Source organism: Anser anser (assembly GCF_964211835.1).
Source record: "Anser anser genome assembly, chromosome: 1".
NCBI classification, from domain to species: Eukaryota; Metazoa; Chordata; class Aves; order Anseriformes; family Anatidae; genus Anser; species Anser anser.
Genome location: NC_139720.1, coordinates 38,894,723 through 38,918,311, shown reverse-complemented (window position 1 = coordinate 38,918,311; position 23,589 = coordinate 38,894,723). Strand labels below are relative to the sequence as shown.

The window sequence follows — 23,589 nt, the reverse complement described above, 5'->3', positions numbered from 1 at the left end:
TCACTCATGAATTTCTTTTAGTCTATAAAAACCAAAAGGCACCATAACCTTACCAAAACTGATGCAGTCTAACCCTTAGGGTCACTACAGAGCTTACCAAGTGCAGGACAGGCTTTCAAACTTTACCCAATTATGTCCACATTTTAGGAACAATGCTCAAAATTATACCTGTAACAACCTTTGGGAAAACAAGAAATCCTAACCAAATTACTGAAATCACGTTAATGATCAGCATATCCTAGAAGTACGCACCCAACAAGCTCCTGACAGCGTTAGCTTTTGCCGCACACGTACAGGCAACCACTCTTCAAGCTTTGGCATCTTTGCTTCTCTTCCACCTTAGGATGATTTAACTGACCAAGCTATTTCAACTGGCTTTCCCCAACACACTGTTAGGTGCCAGAGGAAGCCCAAGACTTGCATCCGCCAGAGGACAACGGGACAACTCCGCAGGCAGTACCTGGTGTAAGTGTTTTAGTCTCGCAGCGCCGCAGGACCAGTACCCGGTACTGGCAAGCTGCCGGACTGAGCGGCTGCTAACCAGCTAACACGAGATCACCACATTACTCCCAAGCCTCAGATGGTGCCAGTGCAATTCTGACCACATATGAATCTGTGTCTAAACTCGAATCACCTGATGATCCAAGGAGATGGCCCAATTTTTCTGGTCCATATCAAAAATCAGTAAGCCGTAACATACTATCAGGCAATTTCCGACCCCTAGTGATGAGGAAGATTTTACTCGTAACTGCTTTCCTTAAGTCTTGATGCGTTTTCTGCAGTAAATTTATCTAGGAGTGTCAGCAATCCTGAAAAAACTGCTTGAATTGGCCAGAACTGGGAAAAAAAATGCTGCATTTTCAAACTTTCTTAGGAGACGAGCAAGCACGGGCTGCAGCCTCCCGGGGAACAGGGTGGGAGGAGGCTCAGCAGCACCAGCAGCGCTGGCTTGCAGGGTTTCCACCTCCTTCCTGTGCCGCAGCATCCTGCCTCCTCCCAGCAGCCTGCCACCCCACCGCGGGGACAGCGGGCTGTCACCGTACCTGCCGTGGCAGCACACACGTGGCACAAAGAAAACTTCAGTGGAGCAACGCTCCTGCAAAGGGCACTGTGTTATGCAGTTACAGCCTAAAGCCACTTTAACACAAAGCCAACCTCAATCTGACTCTAGAAATCCAGTTCCTAAAGGCAAAAACATGTTAGAATAAGCAAATAAGCGCGTGAGTAATATCTGGCTTGATAAATGATGGCTTTCTCACAGGTGCAAGCATCAGCATAATTCTGTATTTGCACTACTTTATTTCTGGTATCTGCCATCTGTGCTGCACTATTTAATAATAAAACAGCTGACCCACAGCCTCAAGAGGAGAAAGTGTTATAGTGACGCTCAAAAAAAATACCCAACCCAACAAATAACTGATAAAAATGCAATTTTACATGCTCTTCCAGTTTAATATTTAGAATTATTATCGGTCCTCCTCTATATTGTTCTTTAATAGCATTCACAAGATTCGTGCGCAAAATTCACACGTTAAGAGAAAATATTTCTAAACCTCAAAATCAGACAACAATGAGTAAACTTTGAAAGCCTGGTAACTGGAGGGAATTATTCGTAAGTGAAAATTTTACTGATATCCGTTACTTGTGAAATATAAAACCAAATACAATAGCAAAAAAATACATGAAATTGTATTCAGTCTTCCAGATTTCATCATTTGAGGTTGTGGTCTCCTGTCTCTGGTGGTGCTTGGGTAGCACACAGAGTCAGGAACACACGGTAAGCACCACCACCTGCATTACACTCATCTGGAAGCTTTCTCTTGTTGGCAGCTGTATCTGAAGGTCTTAAAGGCAGGATATTGCCTTTGAGTGACAATGACATTATTAATTGTCATTAATTGTTAATGACAGAGGTCAACACGGCTATTAAAGTTTAAAAACAAATTTTCTCTGTTAAGACATTCAGTTCGATGTTGCAGTGCATTAATGAGCCAAGAGATTACTAAGAACTTGTTGAAAGCTGCTACAAAAAATGCCGTAAGCCATTAAGAACTAGGACAACAAGCAAATATTTCATTCTAATCAAATATCCAGTTGCATACTAAAAGCTAAAACCAAACCAACCAAACCAAAAAACCACCACCGCCGCCCCCCAACACACTGAGAATATAAAACACCAATATTACAATGCAATCTGTTCTGTCAACTGAATTTCTGTGTAAGAGACCAGAACTTTTCCCTTTTAGAAGAGACGTGATTTTATGCATGGACGTGATCTGGTCCAAGGAACCACTTCAAATGCTAATACTGACATGTGAAACCTATCTTACACTGTTGGTTTAAGTGAAGATAGAATAAAATATAACTTTTAGATAAAGTACAGAAACAACACCTACCACAGTGTAGCAAAGAATTAAATGCAAGCTCAACAGTATGGAATTAATGCTACAATCATCAACAGAGAAATTAATTTCTTTGTGACAATTTCAGATTGTAAAGTAAGTGATGTGAAACAAACTAATTCGGATATATACTTCCTGCAAACCGTCAGGATATGTAAATCTACTTTCTTAACTAAATTAGCTTATCATATATTGTTTGGTTTGATAACCCCATCCAAATACTAACTTACAGGTGAAACAGAAAAAGGGCGTTTTGCATTTTGAACTTTTGATACTTCCTTCATACGCCATTACTTCAGTTATGGCATATGAAGTTAAGATAAAAATGCAAGCTATAAGCACAATGATGATAGATTCTGAAAAGGTGCGCTGCATTAAAACTAACAAGAAGTTGAGAGAATTTCTCCTATCTCATCCCATGGAAGTCATTCCAACTGTTTTCAAGTTATGGCATTACACCTTTAATCTGTTTACAATGTGTTTTGTTAAAATACATTAAGTACCCACTGTAAGATGCCAAGGATGTCAATCACTCTCTGGGAAGGTAAAATGCAAGCCTATTGCTTTGCATCTCACACTTCAAGGAATATATCTCACAAAGCAAGGTGAACGAACCCCCTATTCAGTCAAACCTACAAGTACGTTTACACGCAATGTAATGCATATAAAAATACTCATTTTTCATTTATAATAGAAGACATTAATTTATTTTCTCCTAAAATAAGCCTTTCTTTTTTTTCATCCACAAATGGATCAAAGCTATTCCGAATATGAAAGTTATCTTCATATAAACTAGCTCAATTAAACCCGCCAGCATTAGCTTCGGTGCTTCGACTGCTCCTTCTGATACAAGAGGATTCCATGGGAATTTTTAAACACAACAATTCTAAGTGCAGCATCTGAAGTTAAATTATGACTGACTAAGCTAACAAATTCTCATGCAATGACTAAGGCAAATGCCAAGCAAGATGCCTTTGGAAAAAAGACACCACAGGATTCCTCAAAATCCTAAAGAATAGCATGAAAAAGCTAGAAAAATGTTCAGCAACCCTAAACCAAAGATGTCTCCAGAAGAGTGATTAAACCCTTCCACATTTGGTCTCCCAAATCTAGCAAGATTCTGGATCTCAATCTCCATGGTAACCTTAATCTTGTTTCAGTGCTTTCACCTATTGTAAAAGTACCACACATTTAAAAGGCTGTATTTTTGACAACACACTAAATTATGTAAAGGTTCTACAAGTTACTTTAAAAGAAGTTTGCAGGAAAATGCTTTGACAAAATCTTCTGACGACCCCTTTGTAATATCATCCTCTCCATTACAAGACAACAATACCAACACCTCCCTTCATGCCACTGGGTCTGCAATTGTCTCATAACAGAGGAACACCTGAATTTAATCCATGGTGAACACGCTTCTGCTACGCAAGGAGGAAAGAGTCCTCTGGAAAGCAGGTTCCCAGAATCAATAATCCATTTCACCATGCTCAGTATCCAAATTTTATCCAAACTTTAGGAAAGTTCAGGAAAGGTTGTGTCACAGAGCCATATTAATACTTGCAATGAGCCAAATCTAATCTGCAGGCTTGATGTTACTTGCTCCAGTTGTTAAAATATATTTGATTTCACAAGAAGCTACGTTTTGAAAGAACTGAGCTGCAAAAGAACATCGGGTCTCAACTGAGAAAGCCCAGAATCAGTTAAAACATTAAGATTTTTTATTTTTTACACAAGAGAATAAGCTAACCAAACTTACCCACTGGAAGTGCAAATCAGAATTATTACTATACGGCTATGAGCCCTTTATCATCTGTTGAGCAACTAGGAGAAAAAACGAACAAGAAAGCATTTGGAGAAGAAACAAGGAAAGCATTCGCCGCAAAAAAAAAATATCTAACTTTTCTCACAGTTTGTGCAGACCTTCATTAAAAGGCATGACTGTGCACAATCAGACTTGTACCTGCAATTAAGAGCAAAAGAAGATACTTTTTGACATAAAGCATACTTTAGTTTCAGCGCTCCTTACCACAGGAAGGGGTGGTTGATAAAACCGCTTCAAATGTGAATGGTCAAATCAATGGAAGATAAGTCTACGACAGGTCTTTGCAGGTAGACTGCCGATTCTTTTTCAGAAGTCCCTGAGCTGCCTAAGACTGAAGGCTGCACATCTATTCCAGGGAAAAATGTTGCCCTGTTCTTATATTCTCCATTAGGCATCCTCAATGGATTGGACCAGACTGGTCAAACCCTGCAGGGGCAATGTCTTGCATTCTTATACATGAGAAATCAAAGAAATTCACATTGAATGGGTCCCAAGTTTACTGTCATTTTTCCCCTTATTTGAGGGCATTAGGTTCAAAAGTATATGAAGACTTCAAGTTACCAATTTTCATCATTATCACTCTATCCAAGTAAAAATACACGGACCCCTGTCGTTAAAAAGATCTTACTGAGTACAGAAACAGCTTAATTAGCTTTGCAACGCTGGCCACAAATAAGCTCTGTAATTATTTTGTGGGCACAGTATGCCCCTTCTTGGGGATTCAAGTTACAGTACTATGTTTGCTTCAAGCCAAGTCTTAAAACGTTATTTTATACAAGTCCAATAAAATATGCAATTTCTTGGATTTTTGACCTGGTTATCTCATACTAAGTGCAGCAGAATTCAAAGAATGAGCATTCATGGCTATACTGTGTTCCACTTGCCTACTTATCACAGCAAGGTTGTGATGACTCATGGCAAAGCCGCCCATAAAAGTAGCTTTTTTAGTAAAGAGGAAGTGTTAGATAGCTTGAATAAAATCTAAGGAACCGCTCTTTTGTTCTCAGAACAATAGACCCTTGCAGCACCCATATGATTTTAGAAGCAATTGTGTAGATAAGCAACATGCAACTTTTCCATTTCAAATAGCATATAAATCCCGACTGTCTAGAACAGTATTCCCTAGTGAAAAAAGGCAAATTAGGAGAAAGCTTTTCATTTTTTAGCTAGAATAAGGCTCTGAAATAAAAATATCTGCTGAACTATTTGCTGCTACTTGTTGCCACTTGTCAGAAGTCTTCAAAATTTAAGATGAGTTTAGAAGCCTTTACTTAGTTTACTTTACCTTCAGATAGAGAAAATTCTTCTAAAATTTGAATTAGCCAAAGCAACAGGTCACAAGAATACCAAGTCAGTAAGTGCCATAAAAAAAGAGTTCATTAAAAGGCATAAAATGTTTTTTCACATCTTTTTCAGACAGCTTCCTAGTGTTTTTTCTATCCTAGCAAGTGAAGAACTATTTCCTAGCACAATTTGAAAAAAATAAAAATCTCCAACTAAAGGAGTTCTTTCTATCTTGTTTTTTTTTGTTGTTGTTGTTGTTGTTGTTTTGAAAAAACTCCCAACCCTGTAAAACTGTGTGCAAGGCATCACTGTACTCAACCTGAAGACAATGCCACTTCACAAGAACAAACTCTGTCAAAAGTAAGGAGAAAAACAGGCTTCAACCTTTATGCAAAAAATTATTCTTGCAGTAATAGTCACAGAATATCCTGACTTGGAAGGGACCCACACAGATCATTGAGTCCAACTCCTGGCCCCACACAAGATCATCCAAAAATCTGACCCTACATCTGAAAGCGCTGTCCAAACACTTCTTGAACTCCAGCAGGCTCGGTGCCGTGACCACAGCCCTGGGGAGCCTGTCCCAGTGCCCGGCCACCCTCTGGGTGCAGAACCTTTCCCTAACCCCCAGCCTGACCCTCCCCTGTCCCAGCTCCATGCCATTCCCTCGGGTCCTGTCGCTGTCCCCAGAGAGCAGAGCTCAGCGCCTGCCCCTCCGCTCCCCTCGTGAGGGAGCTGCAGGCCGCCATGAGGCCTCCCCTCAGCCTGCTCTGCTCTGGGCTGAACAAACCAAGGGACCTCAGCTGCTCCTCATACATCTTGCCCTCTAGACCCTTCACCTTCTTTATAGCCCTCCTTTGGACACTCTAACAGTTTTATGTCCTTCTTATGCTGTGGCACCCAAAATCACATACAATACTCGAGTCATAGAATCATTAAAGTTGGAAAAGACCTCCAAGATTATCTGGTCCAACCACCATTATTCTACTCAAAATTTGAGGAAGGTTTCAGTGTGTTCCTCTGCTTTGAATGCACACGTGTAACTCAGTAACAACTCCTTGGAAAGTAGTAACTTTTACAGTGTCTGAATTCGTCACTTTAATAAACACAAAGTAAAAAAAATAGACCACCACCTAATCACTTCAATACAATGGCAAATTCCCACCAAGTTTTAGCCTTTCCCAAAGAGCAGTATTTAAGGAGGCCACACGCAATGAGCTTCCCTCAGAGCTACTCTCTCTCAGGTTGAACAGCTCTACAGGATACGTGAAGCATGTATTGATCAGGGATTTGTATGTACAGATGATATATTGGAGGAAAAAAAAAAACCAACAAAATCAACCTAACTCATTTTCTACAGACTTGTATCTAAAACCTGTAGTACATTATATAAAGTTTTACCTGCTCTGAGTAAAGACGCACAAGAAGCTGAAGATGAAAAGACAGGGAATAATTTAAATTGCAAAAAACCGCATAATGTTTAGACAACTCTACTACAAAAAACACAGTGCAATTTTTCAATTACTGTTGCAAACAGACTGTGTGTGCTAGGTTTTAGTCTTTTTATTGCCAGTTGCATTTTCTGAATATAAAAGTGATTGTTGACTCATCTGCCCCAAATTTCCTCTACGTTTTTTTTTCCCCCACATTTTGATATACTCTATTTCAATGTAAGTGTCAAGTTAGAAAGACTGAAAAATGTTTCAAAATCTAGAATGCTGGAAGTTTTTTCCACCAGGTGTTTGTAACACTGGATCCAGGTTTTGAACATGATCCTTTATTAGCTTACTCATTGAAAATTCTGAGAAAACTTGTTTTTGTCTGTCAGTAGTAAGTGTTATCCAAATAACAACACAATCAATATATTTATTGTGCCTTCATACACAGAACACCATCTTTTGTAAAACTCTAGTTGAAAAAGTATTTTAAAAAGTGTGATTAAATTTAGTTGGAAAACGTTTTCAAGGCTGCAAAATTGGTGGGACAGTATCAAGAAAAGACAACCACCTTTGCAGATGTTCTCAACTGCTGTGAGCCACATGAGACACCAAAAGAACAACTAATAAATAAAATACATTTAAGCTGTACATAGTGATCAAAGGTGTACAAGACAACGTCAATATCACCACCACATATTTATTTTGATCAACTTTTTAAAAAGTTGTTACAATAGCATGTAATATTTTAAGATTTCATAAGCATAAACTCAAAGTTGTAATGGTCAATAGTGAAGCTACACAGAAAAAAAATCCCTTAACAATGATTTGGAAATGCAACTTCGAAAAGCTTTTGCAAAAATCACTCTTCCATTTCCTGTTGGTACGCCATCACTCTTCTCTGCCAACTACAGCAGCTTCTATGCCCCATTTTGTCCACTTCTCCCACAAGCTTTCAGGATTTCTCATTCCTGGTGACTGGAACACCCACCTTCCTTCTCTTGAAGTCCCATCCTAAGATCCACTTCTGCAACATTGCCTACAGAAAGAGTAGGCAACTAAAACACTCATTCACCATGTCAACAACGTGCCAAGCATCAGCTTTCTCTGTGTAGACTGTGCGGCATGGTGTCTCACTTTACCCTTCTCACCACGTCTTAATGATTTCTCCTTAAATGTATCAAATCTAGAAGTGGGAATTTAATATCTGAGAATCACTTTGGAGTAACAGCATCTAATAGCATCTATGGTTTCTGAGAGTACTGGTTGCACCTTTAGGTAATATGCAGAAAGTAAAGTACGCTCAACATTACAAATATTCCACTGTATGTCTGTGTGCATCTGTGGTACATGCACATATGTAATTGAAATAAGTGTAAAGAAAATTAAGTTAAATAGGCTACTCTTTTCTATGTGTGTCAATCATTTGCTAGCTCACCTGAGGTTTCTCAAACTCACCAGAGTAACTTACGAAACAGAATTGGAAAGCTTCATTTAAGCATTTTTTGCACCACCCATCTTTAAATAAAAAAAAAAAAAGCCTTGGCTCTAAACCTATTTCATCCTATCCTTGAAAAGCTAGAATAATTTAAACTAAACATTTTCTATATGTTGTTTATAAAATTTACACAGGTCAAGGTCTATCAGGACTACGTTCACTTTGCTATTAAACCATACGTATTTCTGGACAGCCACGGAAGCAGACTTAAAGCAATGACACCCTTTTTAAAATCTGATGGGAAAGCTTTTTTTTTTTTTTTAATTATAAAAGAAAATCCAACATTTATGTTGCTTACAGAGATCAAATGCACGCCTACCTGGCCATGGTATTACTGACCTTCAGGTGACATGAACTTTTAAGTCATGCTTTCAGCCTTTTTCTCCCATATATTCCCACAAGCCGCTCCACAAAAAATGGAAATACTTCACTGGCTTATTTATTTGCTCTAATAAGAAATAGCTTAAGTAGTGCCAATGAAGTTCTAACATACAATAACGCATTACCAAGGGAAAAATGTTTAAGAACAACTGTTTTTGTAAGTTTGTACCACTATGAGGTGAGAAATGCCTAACTTAGACTACTTGAGCAGACAAACAAGCTGCACAAGGCATTGTCAGAAACAGCAAAGAATTGAAAATGAAAAATGAAAAAAAAAGAACAAAAACACTTGAGATAACATGTAAACACTAGATATAAACAATGATCCCATTTAAGTTACAAATACAGTTCTTAAAGATGAAAAAACTAAAACCTGGCAAGTCTATGACTGACACTTTATGTGTGTAGCACACTAAAATTAAATCACGTGCCACTGAAAACAGTCATTCACGTCTTAAAACTCAATGAAGCCCTTCCTCGCATACATTTCACGTGCTTTAAACTACCTTGCTATTAAAAGGTGAAAAACAATCTTATTCGACTTACATCTTTTTCTGACCGATGTGGGAACATCGATGATTGGCTGTAGTACATGTTTTCATCATGGTAGTCACCATCAACCCCCTCTACAAACTTCTTCCTTGAAGCACCAAACATGCTGTTTGTCACCTAAAGAATAAGAAAAAAAGATTCTACGTTACATATGGTTTGGTTTGCCACATACTTGAATATTATACATTTTGAATACACGTACGTAAGGATTATTTAAAAATCGCTTTCAGAAATTTTAAAATTCCTCTAAAAATCTTTTCTGTATACTGCCAGCGTAATGGCTAGTCCATCTGGGATTTTCATCTGACAGAAACATCTATTTCAGAAGGGACTGGGGTGGGGAGAGGGGACGGGGTTTGGTTTTGGAAGGGGTGTTGGTTTGTCCCATGGCCTTTCACTCAGGTTTACTGAAAGTTACAGAACGTCAGATAACGCGCCAGCAAGAAGAAAATTGAAGAATGTTCTTTAGAGCTCAGTAACCTTTAAAAAAATAGCAAAATAAAAGTAATAAAAAGGACAAAAAGGAATCCATGAAATCACTGCCATGTCTCAACACCACAACTTTGTAGAGGACAAAACAAAAAAAAACTATTTGACCCTGCTGTCAGATCTATGATGAAGTAAGAGCGAGTTGAGCTTAACCACACTTAAGTGACATCAAGATTGGCAAAATTACTGCATCCATCCATATAGAAAAATACACTAGATGTTATTTTGCCCTTACTCCCAGAGGCACACACACACAGCTGCTAAGTCAGGAACTTGAAACTGAAGAAACAGCAACCACGCAGCTGTTCACAGAGCCATAATTCATGAGAAAATTTCATCCCACAGTAAGGTCATACAATGTCGCTACAGGATCTGCTACATAACAGGGCATATTTATGCACCTGACTTTTTATTTATGTAAAAACACGCACTGCTGTCAGATTGCTAATCCGCCTGGCTACAAAACACTAAGAGCACCATGCAGATGTTCGAAGCGCCTAAATGACACATACTGGCCAGCACCGTGTGGCTGGCCCCATTTCTTGTAGGGTACAGAAGACCGGAGAGAGTGCAATGACCAGGAAGCAATCAAACGCCGTGCACCTTCACGCGGATCTTTAACATCTTGCGAGATAAGAAAGGTAAATTGCAGTTAGCTTACGAAATGCTCCGAGCCATAAGATTTACTATCACTACTGACAGCATCGGCTAAACTTGAAAAACACAAGACCTTAAAAGTGTCCTTTTGCACCACCTTGGCCTCACGCTTGACATTGACCGAATTTCAAAACATTTTTTCTGGTCAGCTGCAACAGGAGTTACTTTTCAGCTCAAAATCCTCTTATCCTTACTGCCACAAATTTACTCCGCTGTTCCTCACAGAGCGTGGCTTATTCAAATTTCACTGACTAAGATTTCTAGGCAGTGTTTGGTAACACGAGCGCTCCTACACTATTAACAACTTATCCCCGCGATTGCAAAGGCGCAGCACTTTTGAGTAAGCGTAGAGCGAACACTTTGGATGAATGCAATATGGGTGTGATCACAGAAATTCTCTAAATTGTTCAGCTAAACAAAAGCCTATTCCGCTATTCCTACACGAGATTTTCAGTTATTTAGGCTACTGATGTCTCAAAATATATATAATCTATTAAACACATATAAAGGCACGTAAAGGTACTGTGCATCTTCTCCAGATGAAACTTGCACATTTTTGTAAACACCATAAAATACAAATGTGAAGTCCCAAACTGCTTGAATGTATCCAGCTGACTTTCACACTTATAGGGAAGCTTTCATTACACTATAAGCATATCCCACCATGCTAATCCCCTTACAATGCAATTATCACCTACCAGCTGGAATGGAGCATTTAACAGGCTAAGGGGATTATCTTGTCCTTTGCTCTGCCTGAGTAAAGTGCGGAGAGAAGAGTGGCTGGCTTTCACCACCGTAAAAATGATAACAAAATGTTTTGGTGAAGCTATCCCCTAGCAATGAGGAGAAGCTCAGCTTATCAGCCAACTACAGCTTTTGAAAAGGTAAAAATGCGGTTTTGCACAAGTCCCTAAGAATTTTACAGTACTCTTAACAATACCTGGGATAAGAGGAGACTCTTTATTTATCTATTTTGCCAAGTAGCCTTCTCTTGTAATACATCCTTTCATCATCATCATAAAAAATGTACTTCTATTTTTGTGATAGTATTTTAAAACTTGTGACTGAAAGCAAGTCACTGAGGCATACACCCTAAGGTATAACCAAAATGCCTCATTTTCCCCCTGTACAGCTTTTGGTCTCATTTCTGCAGAGGTTTGCACATGGCTGGCTACACACACACACAGTAAAGACTTCTGAGTCAGTGGGATAAGGTCAGGGCTTTGAGTCTCAAAATATGCTTAAAGCTGCCACAAGAAAGCTGGTATGCCAGCAGATGAAGTGTACACGTTGAAAAGCGGGAAGATATTGTAACACTCTGCCCCAAAATAAAGATGTCTGAAAGATTATGTTCCATGCTGATAATTGTATAAGAAAGTGGCCCAAAAACTAATCAAGATTATGCCCAGAAGACTGATGGAACACACTGATATTAATATGGAGTCTTCCGCGTGCATGGGTATTAGAAGAGAAGAAAGCTTTTAATAGATAGATAGATTAAATCCTGCTGGTTTTATTGGCAACCCCTGTTTCTACTAACCCGAGCACACTGCTGAATCGAGGAGAACAGAGCAATGTTATCAGGATGCATCTGAGGGGACGGGGGAAGCCCAAAGGCACCCTGCCTGCAACACCACGCTGCAGCCAGCTGCTTTTGAGTCCTTCAAAAAACCAGGTAGGATCCCTAACTTTTGGGGGGCACTAGCACATCTTCGCAGCGGCCTTTTTGTAAGCGATCACGTTGTTCAAGGCTGCCAGGAGCGGTGGCCGCGCACAGCCCTCCAGCAGCACCCCAGGATCCCAGGCTGACGCTGCAGCTGCCACACGCACCCCGCTTAACTGGGGCTTGCTGGTAGGCGAGGGCTAACAGCCCATCCATCGGCCTCCCAGGAGTAGCTGGTGACAGCAAATGGCTGGCAAACTGGGTAAGAGCACCTCTCCCCGTGCAGGCGTTTATAGCGTTACAGGGGGTTTACGCAACGACGGCGGCAGCGTTGCCAAACCAGCAGGCGGCATCTCCCTGCCCACACTGACTTCAGCACTCGTTCCCGCATTCATTAATCCGTCATGCTCCAAGTGTGTCTGCAGATACTGAGGAAAGGCTCCTGCAGCACTGTTCCTAAGCAGCTCTGATAACAAATGGGGCAGATGCCCAGCTGAAACTTGGCTGCTTCCTTCTGCTGACAAGAAGCCACCAGGCAGCCTCCCCGTGTACCAAGACCACCGCTTCTTTTTATTACAGATCAATAGATCAGCATCCAGTCAGCTACAAAAGAAAACACCAGCAAAGTTCATGCAGCACTTTAAAACACATTTTAGATCATTTTGAAAGCAACAGTGATGTCAGTTTTGGTACCTTCCCAGGGTCTGGAAGGATGAGGTGAGCCAGCAGTCAGCTCTCGCCCAGCAGTCAGTCCTCCATTCACACACACGTACATACACGCACTCATATTTATGCCAACACCACCTTACAGAAGTGGTGCTCCAGCTGCATGGCATTTTTATTACGTAAAGAACTCCTGTCTACTTGGCTTAATTTCATCTCTCTTATAATCTTGCGAAAAAACTACTTTTCCTATTCTACTCCGGGAGCCGGTCCTCTATCGCACAGAACACACGGGCAGAGCAACCACTCACTAGAAGAAGAAAAAAAAAAGGTAAAAATGGTACACTGCCATCAATTTGTCCTCCACTATATTATTCGTAGCTTCAAGTCAATGCTAACCAAGCAAAATGCAGACCCAAGCCCGACAAGACCTTTAAATACTCCTGTTGACCATTTCCTACCACTAACCATTAGGGGTGAACTAAAAGCATCTAATGAGAAGTTTGCTGCTGTCATTGACCTTTACCCTTCAGATGATCACCTAACACATGACAACTAACAACGCTTCCTTCTATGCTACTCTGACAGCGTACAGAAGTAAAAAATAAAATCAGATTTCAAGAAACACTCTAGTATAGCGTACTTCAGCACACACAAAAACTTGTCTGTTAGCAATAACTTCAGCTACGTTATTGGCACAGAATTTGTCCAAGGAAAATTTACTTAAAACTTTTTCTTAAGCTGCAAAAAGATCTTCTTTACAATCATTTTTAAAATAGTGCTATGATTGCATATGGCATTACTTTAGCAGCTTGAAGCAAATATATTATCATTTTAAAATACGAAAACTAATTACACCGCTGCTTCGCAGTATTACTATAGGTAGTGCCCGAGGACAGCTCACTCACGACATTAACACAGGAAAGTCAAAACTAAGAGGATACTATAAAATCCCCCTGGAGAATGAATATTTTTAATTTTGCACAGAGCAGGAAAAATCGATCATTGAGTTACAACTGATTAAACTCCTCATTATCATTATAAGAGCTGAAAACTTTTAAATAATACAAATTTTAAAAATAAACTTTAGGAGTTTGGGCAGTCTGTACTGCTCCTAATTGCCAAGGTTATTATCAACATGCACACCACCATCAAGCCCGAGAGCAACTACAAGTTACGGTCTCTGTGCGATGTTCGGCAGCTTCCACCACCCTCCAGCCTAGGGCTTCTGATGTTGCTGTTTAGCTCTTAGGAAGCCAAGTCAGTAGTTTCCTCTAGTTTTACTTCCTGTTACAAATCAATGTTTTCACGTAAGGTAATGTACTTGCGTATCTGAAGTAGCTACAAAGAAAGCCTCAGTGAGCCTTCCAGTGAAATGCAGGTGTCCATTCAATTAGCTGTCACAAGTCACACATTGCTAACCACCAAACCCATCTGCAATTTAAGTCAAAACACAGAATTTGGAATTCCACCAGTTGGTGTTTTTGCAAGACAGCATAAATGTTATTTATAGGAAAAGCTGCTATCATTTATGAATCTACTTCTCAGTGTCAAAGATGATTACAATTCAGCACAAAGTGGAACTGTTCTACAATAAACTACCAGCTTGCTTGATCCAAAAGCAACCTCAAATCCCAACCCTTTAGTGGGATATATATAATAGTTATTAAAAAATGTACATGAGTATAAATAAAAAAAAAATACTTTTCATTTTCAGGATGAAAGAAAAACAAAATGTGAAGTTGAGACACTTTGTTCCCTCATTTAATTTCACAATCCCAGCTACTCCATTTTTCTAAGGTGACTTATAACCTCTACCAGAGCATACTCAATGCTTACACCGTGGTTACCCTTCAGGTAACAGCTCTGTCCTATCAACTTGGCATATACATTTTTTTGAATGAACTTTAATGAACTTAGTACTAGCACAGATTTGTACTCACTGTAAGAATACAATAGTAAAACATGGCTTTTGCCCATCCTCATCACTGCTTTTATCATCTTTTAACTTAAAAATATTTAGATAGGTTAAAATCTCAGAAATATGGGAAACTGAAATCAAGACGACCACAACATAATTGAGAAACAAGTCTGCCAAAGAAATGAGAAGGTTGGACAGCTTTTAGAATAGTGTTGTAGTTTTTGTGTCATATAGTTGATATATTCTTTTAATTAACTGAACTCTGTAGAAATCAGCTGCCATAAAACAACTTCCATTTACAGACTGACTTAAGTCTCCAAGTACATCAAGATACAACCTGTCTCCTTAAAACACTACATGGTTTTCCCTTTCAGAAAGGAAACAATATGCCAGATGGCACGCACAGTGACTTCTATGCAGAAACTCAAGAGCATGAAAGACAAAAAGGACATTCAGTTATGATTTCAAACTATCCTCCACTGACATTCTCAAGAACAGACATCTAAAAGCTAGTTTTCCAAGTGTTTATGGAGAACAGTAATGCTTTCAAAAGCTACATTAAAACTGTGAATCTGTGCTGTATGCAAACTATGTCAGTTAAGTGCAAAAGTCACTAACATCAAACAAGCCACAGCAAAGCCACAGACGTTTCCCTGACAAAGACCTACAAGCTAACTGTTTTAAACCTTTAACCATGCTTAACTACTATGAAACGAACGCTTTAAAGCTCTCCCGAAACAAAACTACATAGCAGGAAGAACAACAGAAACCATCCCTAATTAAAATAAAATAATCATCATCAAAATTACTAAAGCTAAACTAGAAAATTTAGATCATAGGAAGCCCCACTTGGTTTCATAACATGGTTGACACCGTGTCCATTCTAGGAGCGGGTTCTGCTCCCACTCATCACAAGCACTGGATTTGGAAGATGCAAGAAGCCAGCAGTGGTTGGGGCTGTGACTGTTCCCTAAGCTGTGTGGATGCTTTTTATGGATCTGATCAATAAGGTGTAACCACAAAAAGAAGACACAGGCCAGGAAATAATCTTTGGACAAGCCATTCAACAGAATCCAAACGTAGAAAAGACATTTCAAAGATGTGAAAGGTAGCCAGGAAAAGAAGAGCAAATGAACTAGCACTCCATCTGGATCAGGCACAGAGAGAAAGCCAGAAGCTGCCAAACTCATTCTACCTTATTTAGCAAAGTGACCCAAGCAGAAGCAGGAGCGTGTCCCCCTGCAGACACTGCAATGAAGTCACAAGTTGACACTGGGACGGGTTGCCCAGGGAAGTGGTGGAGTCACCGTCCCTGGGGGTGTTCAAGGAAAGGTTGGACGTGGTGCTTAGGGACTTGGTTTAGTGGGTGACATTGGTGGTAGGGGGACGGTTGGACCAGATGATCTCGGAGGGCTTTGCCAACCTTAATGATTCTATCATTCTAAGTTCTGACTAGCAGGGCACACACACACACTGCAAAAACGTGCAGCTGATCATCTGCTGAAGAAACTGTTAAAGGATTTTTCAGTCAATCAGGGACAATGGTTACTCATCTGATATTATAAACCTGGTGTTGCTTAGCCAGCAACAAGAAAAAAAATAAACCAATACACCATCCTCAACAGACTGTATAAAATATGAGTACATTTACCCGCTTTCTCTCTTCCTGATGCTTCCAGTCCTTCGGAGTATTTAGTCCATTTAAGACTGAGATTGGCTCTAGGCTGGATTTAACACAGCATTTTACAATATTAAGCCAGAATTACTATACACTTGACTGTGAAATGCCCTTCAACGTAAATGCATTGTTGTAAAAATCATAGTTTAGAAGGAAGTGACAATTGTGCCAGTAACTTAAGTATCCTATATACTGGGCGATAGAAGTCGAATTCAGTATTATTTTAAGTATGCATGCAGTGGAAAAACAGCAAGAAACTTTCTTTTTAAAGTTTAAAGAATTACATACTAACATACTCCTGTTACCTACTTACATAACACTCACAGACATACTATTTATAAATTGAGCTATTTTTTGTTGTTTCTTTTTTTTTTTTTTCCAATTTTTAAAGTATGCTCTCAGTTGATGACCCATCAAGAAAACTATCAGCTTTTAAATATATACGGTGTGTATCACATTTATTTTTGAATTAATTTTTTTCTGGGAATACCATCTGATCTGAAATCTGAGATACGCTAGGAAACCAAAGTCAAGCAAAATTAACTTCAGAAAACAAACAAGCTTCTGAAGTACCTATGTTGTCAAGGGAAAACAGACCCCAACAAACAAAAAAAAGAAGGAACTGATATACAAATTTGAATTTCTAGAAAACTATTACCGTAGATCTGTCCATGGTAATTTTTTAATGTGGAATTGAGTCAGTCTCAAAAAGGAGAAATTCAGCTGCCGAGTTTGCAAATAAAAATAATTTAAAAAAAACTATACCTCAGTTTCAGTTTACAGGTCACCTGAGTCAGCCTAGCCAGACCAGGAACAATCCCTTTTTTAACAGGAACAGTGAGAAACTGTGCTAATCAAAATGCCAAGAAAAATTACTGAGGTCATGAAACAGTGCAAAATCATAGCATCACCTGAGCTCTGGAAAGATAATCACATTTGCTTCAAATATTCTCATAATGACTGTATTTCTACCGTGGCACTTCTAGGCCCTGAAAGCTTATTATACGAGTTTCTTTCTACTGGTATTTAAACTCCAGCCATAAGAAAAATTCTCATTGGAAGACATCATTTCACCCTTTCTTGTGTTCAGTAATCTTAAATTTGTCCCACTATGTAATTCAGAAATGCACTGGTTAAGAACTGCTTGCAGTTTTGACTAAAAATTGATTTCACAATTGAACATTTCATTTTGTCACATGGACTGCATTAGTGCTTTACAGTGTTTTGCTGTAGACACAAACAACTTCTGCTGTATTTCAGAAATTAGATTTTCATAACAGATTAAAGATATCTTCTAATTCAGCAAGTTTATCTATTTGAATTCTATCTCAAGTTTTCTGCCTGAGCCTGACTTCCTATTAAAAAAAAAAAAAAAGGCAGAAAAAGGCACTTTACCCATTTGGAAGTTCTAGATCCCCCTCAGATGTACTTTAAAGAGTTCCTTAATAGGGCATACATAATGGTAAAGCCCAACTTTAAAAGATTAAGTAATAAGCTACTGCAGTAAATTCTTTAGAAATAACTAAATCCTACCCTTTCCTCCAGTCCCCAAGTAAGCTGGAATACAGCATTTTCTTAAACATTACAAGACTCAGAGCTAATAGATAAAAATACAGTTTCTGTATTCAGAATTCTGATTAACGAAAAAAAATCCACTAGTTTCTCTCACTTACCAAGCTTTAGGTGTTTCAAGCTAGTTCAGTTTCAGTTTTAAGGTGCTCCCAACTACACTTGCCATGGTAGTTGCGGCACCTTTACTTTAGGTCTCGTTCACATCCTATCAACTTGGAAAGGAGCAGAGCAGGTACAGATATACATAAAATACCTGCAACACTGTGTTCAGCCATGAGCAACCCATGGTGTCAAGGCAAGTATACTGTAACTCCTGCTCCCTAAAGGGAGAGGGGGGGGGAAACAACACCACTGAAATAAAAAAAGTGTAGCCTTTATCCAAATGTGGGTAGTAATAGGCTACCTAAATGAATGACAATCCTGTGACAGAGCAGCAAAGTCAGCCTGAAGTGTAAGAGCCTGCTGCCAGCAGGACAGCAGTGACCTCAGACTTCCTGGCCGTGCACCCTTCAGCCCACCAAACTCCAAAGAACTCAGACAGGTGTGGGCAGCAGAGTCACTGCTCTTAATGTGCAAACCTGGAATAATATTTACCTTCCTCAGATGACTCACAGTTCCTGTCTTTTTGGCTACTGCAGAGCAAGTTCTTGACTTCACGTTACTCATTTGTCAACTGCTAGAACACATTGAAGAAACAACCCAAAAACGTTAGCTCTTGACAGTCAACTATTTAAGCTGTTTCAGGAATCACACACTAATCCATTATGTCACTACACAGACCCAAGTTTGTTGTTGTTTATTTGGGGAGAGGGGAGAAATTGTTTTTTTTGCATAAGGGGGATGACATTGAGAAGCATCCTGTCCCAGTGCCCGACCACCCTCTGGGTGCAGAACCTTTCCCTAACACCCAGCCTGACCCTCCCCTGTCCCAGCTCCATGCCGTTCCCTCGGGTCCTGTCGCTGTCCCCAGAGAGCAGAGCTCAGCGCCTGCCCCTCCGCTCCCCTCGTGAGGGAGCTGCAGGCCGCCATGAGGCCTCCCCTCAGCCTGCTCTGCTCTGGGCTGAACAAACACAGGGACCTCAGCCGCTCCTCACACGTCTTGCCCTCTAGACCCTTCACCACCCTTTTAGCCCTCCTTTGGACACTCTCCAACAGTTTTATGTCCTTCTCACATTGTGGCACCCAAACCGCGCACAGTGCTGGAGGTGAGGCCGCCCAGCGCAGAGCAGAGCGGGACAATCCCTTCCCTCGCCCGGCTGGCAGTGCTGGGCCTGATGCACCCCAGTGTGCGGGTGGCCCTCCTGGCTGCCAGGGCACGCTGCTGATATATATATTCATTTTGCTGTCAACCAAAATCAAAATATATAATCAAACATTTAAAAATGCCAGCAGTAAGGTGTTCAAACAGGCCCTAAGTATTCTGAGCCTTAACTGCAGGATCTCAATTTATCCATGGGACACCTGCAGCTAGATGAACAAAATAAAATTGTTGAACATTGTGGTCTTGTCCCACATATGTCCTTAAGCCCAATTCTAAGGAGACAAACAACCTGTAAGTTCTCAATGGTATTTCTCTCCTGTTAGCAATTGCAATATCCAAGTGCTGTACCCAGACACATTTTCACAGCATCACTTCAGCAGCATATTTCAGTCTACTCGTACGCTTCAGAGTCTGGAATTTGCCTCTCTTTCCCTGCCTCATTGCTTTCCTCCCAAAACGTGCCATCTCAACCACTACCTGCCCTCAGTCTGCTCTCCTCTAATCTCAACATGCTCCCATTCATTTTGCTTTAGCAGCCAAGAACAGCAAAATTTTATAAAATAACAATTTCTTACACATAAAAGCGGAGCATACATAATTCTGATAATTGGAGAAATGAACCCCTTAAAAAAATAATCACACCAAGCACATGCAAGTTGCTCTTCTCAAAGGCCTGTTGGAACTGTGACAGATTCTATGCATTTCTCGTGGAAACAAACATGACAAAAAAACATGCACAGAAAAGTTGAGTTGGAAGGGACCTTCAGAGATCGTTCAGTCCAACTGTCTGACCACTTCAGGGCTAGCCAAAAGTTAAAACATGTTATTGAAGCAACGGGCACAAAGTGAAGCATAGGAGGTTCTGACTGAATATGAGAGGGCATTTCTTTACTGTGGGGGTGACAGAGCACTGGGACAGGCTGCCCAGAGAGGTTGTGGAGTCTTCTTCTCTGGAGATATTCAAAACCCACCTGGATGCCATCCTGCACAATGTGCTCTAGGTGCTCCCCTGGGCTGGGCCAGATGATCTGCACAGGTCCCTTCCAACCTCAACCATTCTGTGATTGATTGAGGGCACTGTCCAAACGCCCCTTGAACACTGGCAGGCACGGGGCATCAACCACCTCCTAGGAAGCCTGGTCCAGTGTTTGGCCACCCTCATAAAGAGCTTTTTCCTTGTTCCTAGCCTGAAGCCCCCCTGGCGCAGCTCTGGGCCGTCCCCAGGTGTCCCGGGGAGCAGAGGCCGGCACCGCCCTCCCCGCTCGCCCTCCTCGGGAAGCTGCCGAGAGCCAGGAGGTCGCCTCTCAGCCTCCTTGTCTCCAGCCCAGGCAGCCCAAGGGCCTCAGCCTGCCCTCACGGGACACGCCTGCCAGCCCCAACACCAGCTTTGTCATCCTCCTCTGGTGGTTTTCAAGCACCTCAACATCGTTTTTATATTGTGGAGCCCAGAATGGCACACAGTATTCAAGGTAAGGCCACACCAACACTAAACGCAGCAGAAGAGTCACCCCTTCTGACCAGCTCTGCTGTGTTTAAAGCATCCCAAGATACAGTTTGCCCATCTGGCTGACATGACACACTGCTTACTCATGAAATGAAATTAGTGTTAGAACTACTTATATAATAATTTAAGTAATTTCAGATGAAAACTCAAGGGGGGAGGGGTGCAAGACAAGGAGGTAAAGGAGGTGTTGGGAACAAAGACATTTCAGCATAAAAAAAAATTGCAATTTGCATAAGCAACTGAAAACAGGATATTTCAACAGGGAGATGCCAGCCCACTGTTGAAGTACCCATAGTAACAATTCTCTTGTTACTGTACTCCTCCTCTGCCAGGATGCACTGAAACAGGACAGTCATTTAACCAGTACATGTTCCATGGTCTGCGTATGGGCATACAGAAGGAAAAAGAACTCAAGGGACAAAGGCACTCATAACTAGCATTAAGCAGGTTAAGGAATAATAAGACAGGCAGTAAGCCAGATCTGAATTCTAATATCTTAGGTTGGACTTCTGCTTCACTATAAAGAGACCCCACAAGGCTAAAATGTCTTCTCTAACAGTTACAGCTTCAATACTAACACAAACATACTTTACCGTCTCTGAAGTTTAGTGTCACTCTAGCCAGCCATCACCTTTTTCTACAAACAGACAACTCAGATGATGCAGACATGGACCAAGAGCTTAACCCAGGAAATGACATGGATGCTAACCCAGTCCACGTTGGCCAACTGCCCTCCCTAAGGTTCCATTTAGGAAGCACAGATGATTGCTCCCAGTACGACAGAAATGATATGAAGGTTTTATTGAAAGGTTTCTACGTTGCACCTTATTAGATTGAGTCCCCAAAAAGTTGTAAGGAAACCCTTGCTGGACTAATGTGCAACACTGATTTTATACCAAAAGCAGGTGGTAACCGTTTTTCAGTATTATGCCCACTGTGAGTAGTATGTTAACAGCCGATACCCTTCACAAGAGTCCATCGATGTTCTGGAAGCCAGCCGTCTACAAGTACAACTTACTGAGAGCAAGAAAAGCCATTTGCCTGTGCAGAAGATAGGTACCTATTTGATTGCCAACTTCACTGCAAACTGTCTACTTTACAGGGCTTCAAAACAGACAGCTATTTGTTACTGCACAAATTAATGTCAGCTTTGGTATACCCTCCCTTTTAAACATATATACACTTATTTACATATTGGCCAAGGGTGACATTATATCTCATTAAAAATGTATACACACACACACACACACCTAAGCCTCCAAAATGGTAAGACATGGTTAAAATAAGGTAACCTCAAGTAAAAGCGGCACACTTTACAAACAACAGTTTGTGTACTGACAGCCTAACACCTTGCTAGTTTTGTACAATTGAAAACTCTTTATTTCACATGTGAACTGTAGCCCACTGCTTCAAAAACTTTTGTTAAATTTCTTCTATTTGCCAAATCAAAACTTTCCCAAGAGAAAGTTGGTGGTGAGCAGAGAGAAAAACAACACACAAAAGCGTTAGAGGCATCCAAGGGACAAACAGTGAAGGAGACCAGCAGCAACAGCACTGGCAGGGCAGAGGAGCGTGGAGACAAGAGGGGACGAGGAAGAAACTCATGTCAGCTGTGGCTCACGGCCAAGGGAAGATGGTTGCTGATACCGCAGCTGAGCTGAGAAGCGACTCTGGGGTTAGGAGGACAGCACTGATATGCTTGTCAGTAAGCACCCGCTCCGTGCCACTGGGAAAATGTTCTTCCCCTTTCTCTTAATATCCTGATGAGGTCTCTTGCATCACATCTGAGCCAAGCGGCTATCATTTCATCTGCCAGCCTTCTCTGTACAGTCACTACTGTAAAAGTCATACACTTCAAGCAGTATTTCTTAACAGTTTCTCCGCACCCTACTCAATTGAAGCTAAAAATGCAGATTGATAAGCTTTCTAAACCCGTGCTTCTGTAATATATTAAGACCTATTAAATTATGTATCTTACAATAACTATCGTTAGGTAGTCTACATCTGCTCACTGGCCACTATCTTTTGTTACTCCATTTACCATTTAAAAACTTTTCCATTATATATCAGAGATAAAGCTTACAAACAGGAAAAAAACAGACTTTGAGGTAACTCAAAATTGGGTCATATCCTTAAGATACATGATGTGACAGAAATTTCTTGATCTTATATTGTGGGAGAAGAATAAAAGATTAAGAAATAGGAACTTTTGACTTTTTATCTGCTTTCTAACTTTTTAAAAAAGCAGTACTGCCTACCTATTCCTTCCTGGACACAGCCAAAGCTTTCAGTTTTAAACATTGTATTTGACATAAGCCCTAGCTCCCTAAATATTTCCTACACTTAAGTGCTATATAGTAAGATGCAGACCATGATTACTGGAATATCAACAGTAATGTGTTTTTCCTTTTTTTTCCCCCCTCCTTTTATTAGTTGGATGGAGTTTGTTGACATGCAGTGATTCAGAACTAGGCCCACTATCACTCTAGTTTTTGCCAGGAAAAAAAAATAGGTTTTTGTTGTTGTTGTAGCTTAGGGATCACAATATATAGAGGACAACTGAAAGAGAGCACAGCTAATTTTAAAGGTATATCTAGCAGTACAATCACACATACAGTATTAAAGTAAGCTGCAGACCACCTGTTTGAAGCATCGTCAAGAAAAAGGTAATGCTACTGTTTTTATTTTATATTCAATTTTAAGAAAGTTTCTTTTGGTTTGGTCATCAGAGAAATACCTCAGAATATTCTGGCCAAAATAAAAAAAAACAACACTCTACATACAGAACACATCAAACATCTTGTCT

General features: G+C 40.4%; 1 protein-coding gene across 5 annotated transcripts in view; it reads right to left on the bottom strand.

Moving 5' to 3' along the window:
- The window catches only part of CNOT2 (CCR4-NOT transcription complex subunit 2), a 92,936-nt gene that overhangs the window by 30,083 nt on the left and 39,264 nt on the right, over positions 1-23,589 (bottom strand). For 3 of the 5 annotated variants that reach the window (XM_083802771.1, XM_083802774.1, XM_083802770.1), the window contains 2 exons: positions 9,370-9,492; positions 7,936-7,983 (listed from right to left, as the gene is read on the bottom strand). In XM_083802771.1, the coding sequence (XP_083658897.1) occupies positions 7,936-7,983; positions 9,370-9,480 (159 nt within the window). In that variant the 5' untranslated portion in view covers positions 9,481-9,492. The remainder of the gene's footprint in view (positions 1-7,935; positions 7,984-9,369; positions 9,493-23,589) is intronic. The other 2 variants (XM_083802772.1, XM_083802773.1) reach the window with 1 other exon arrangement.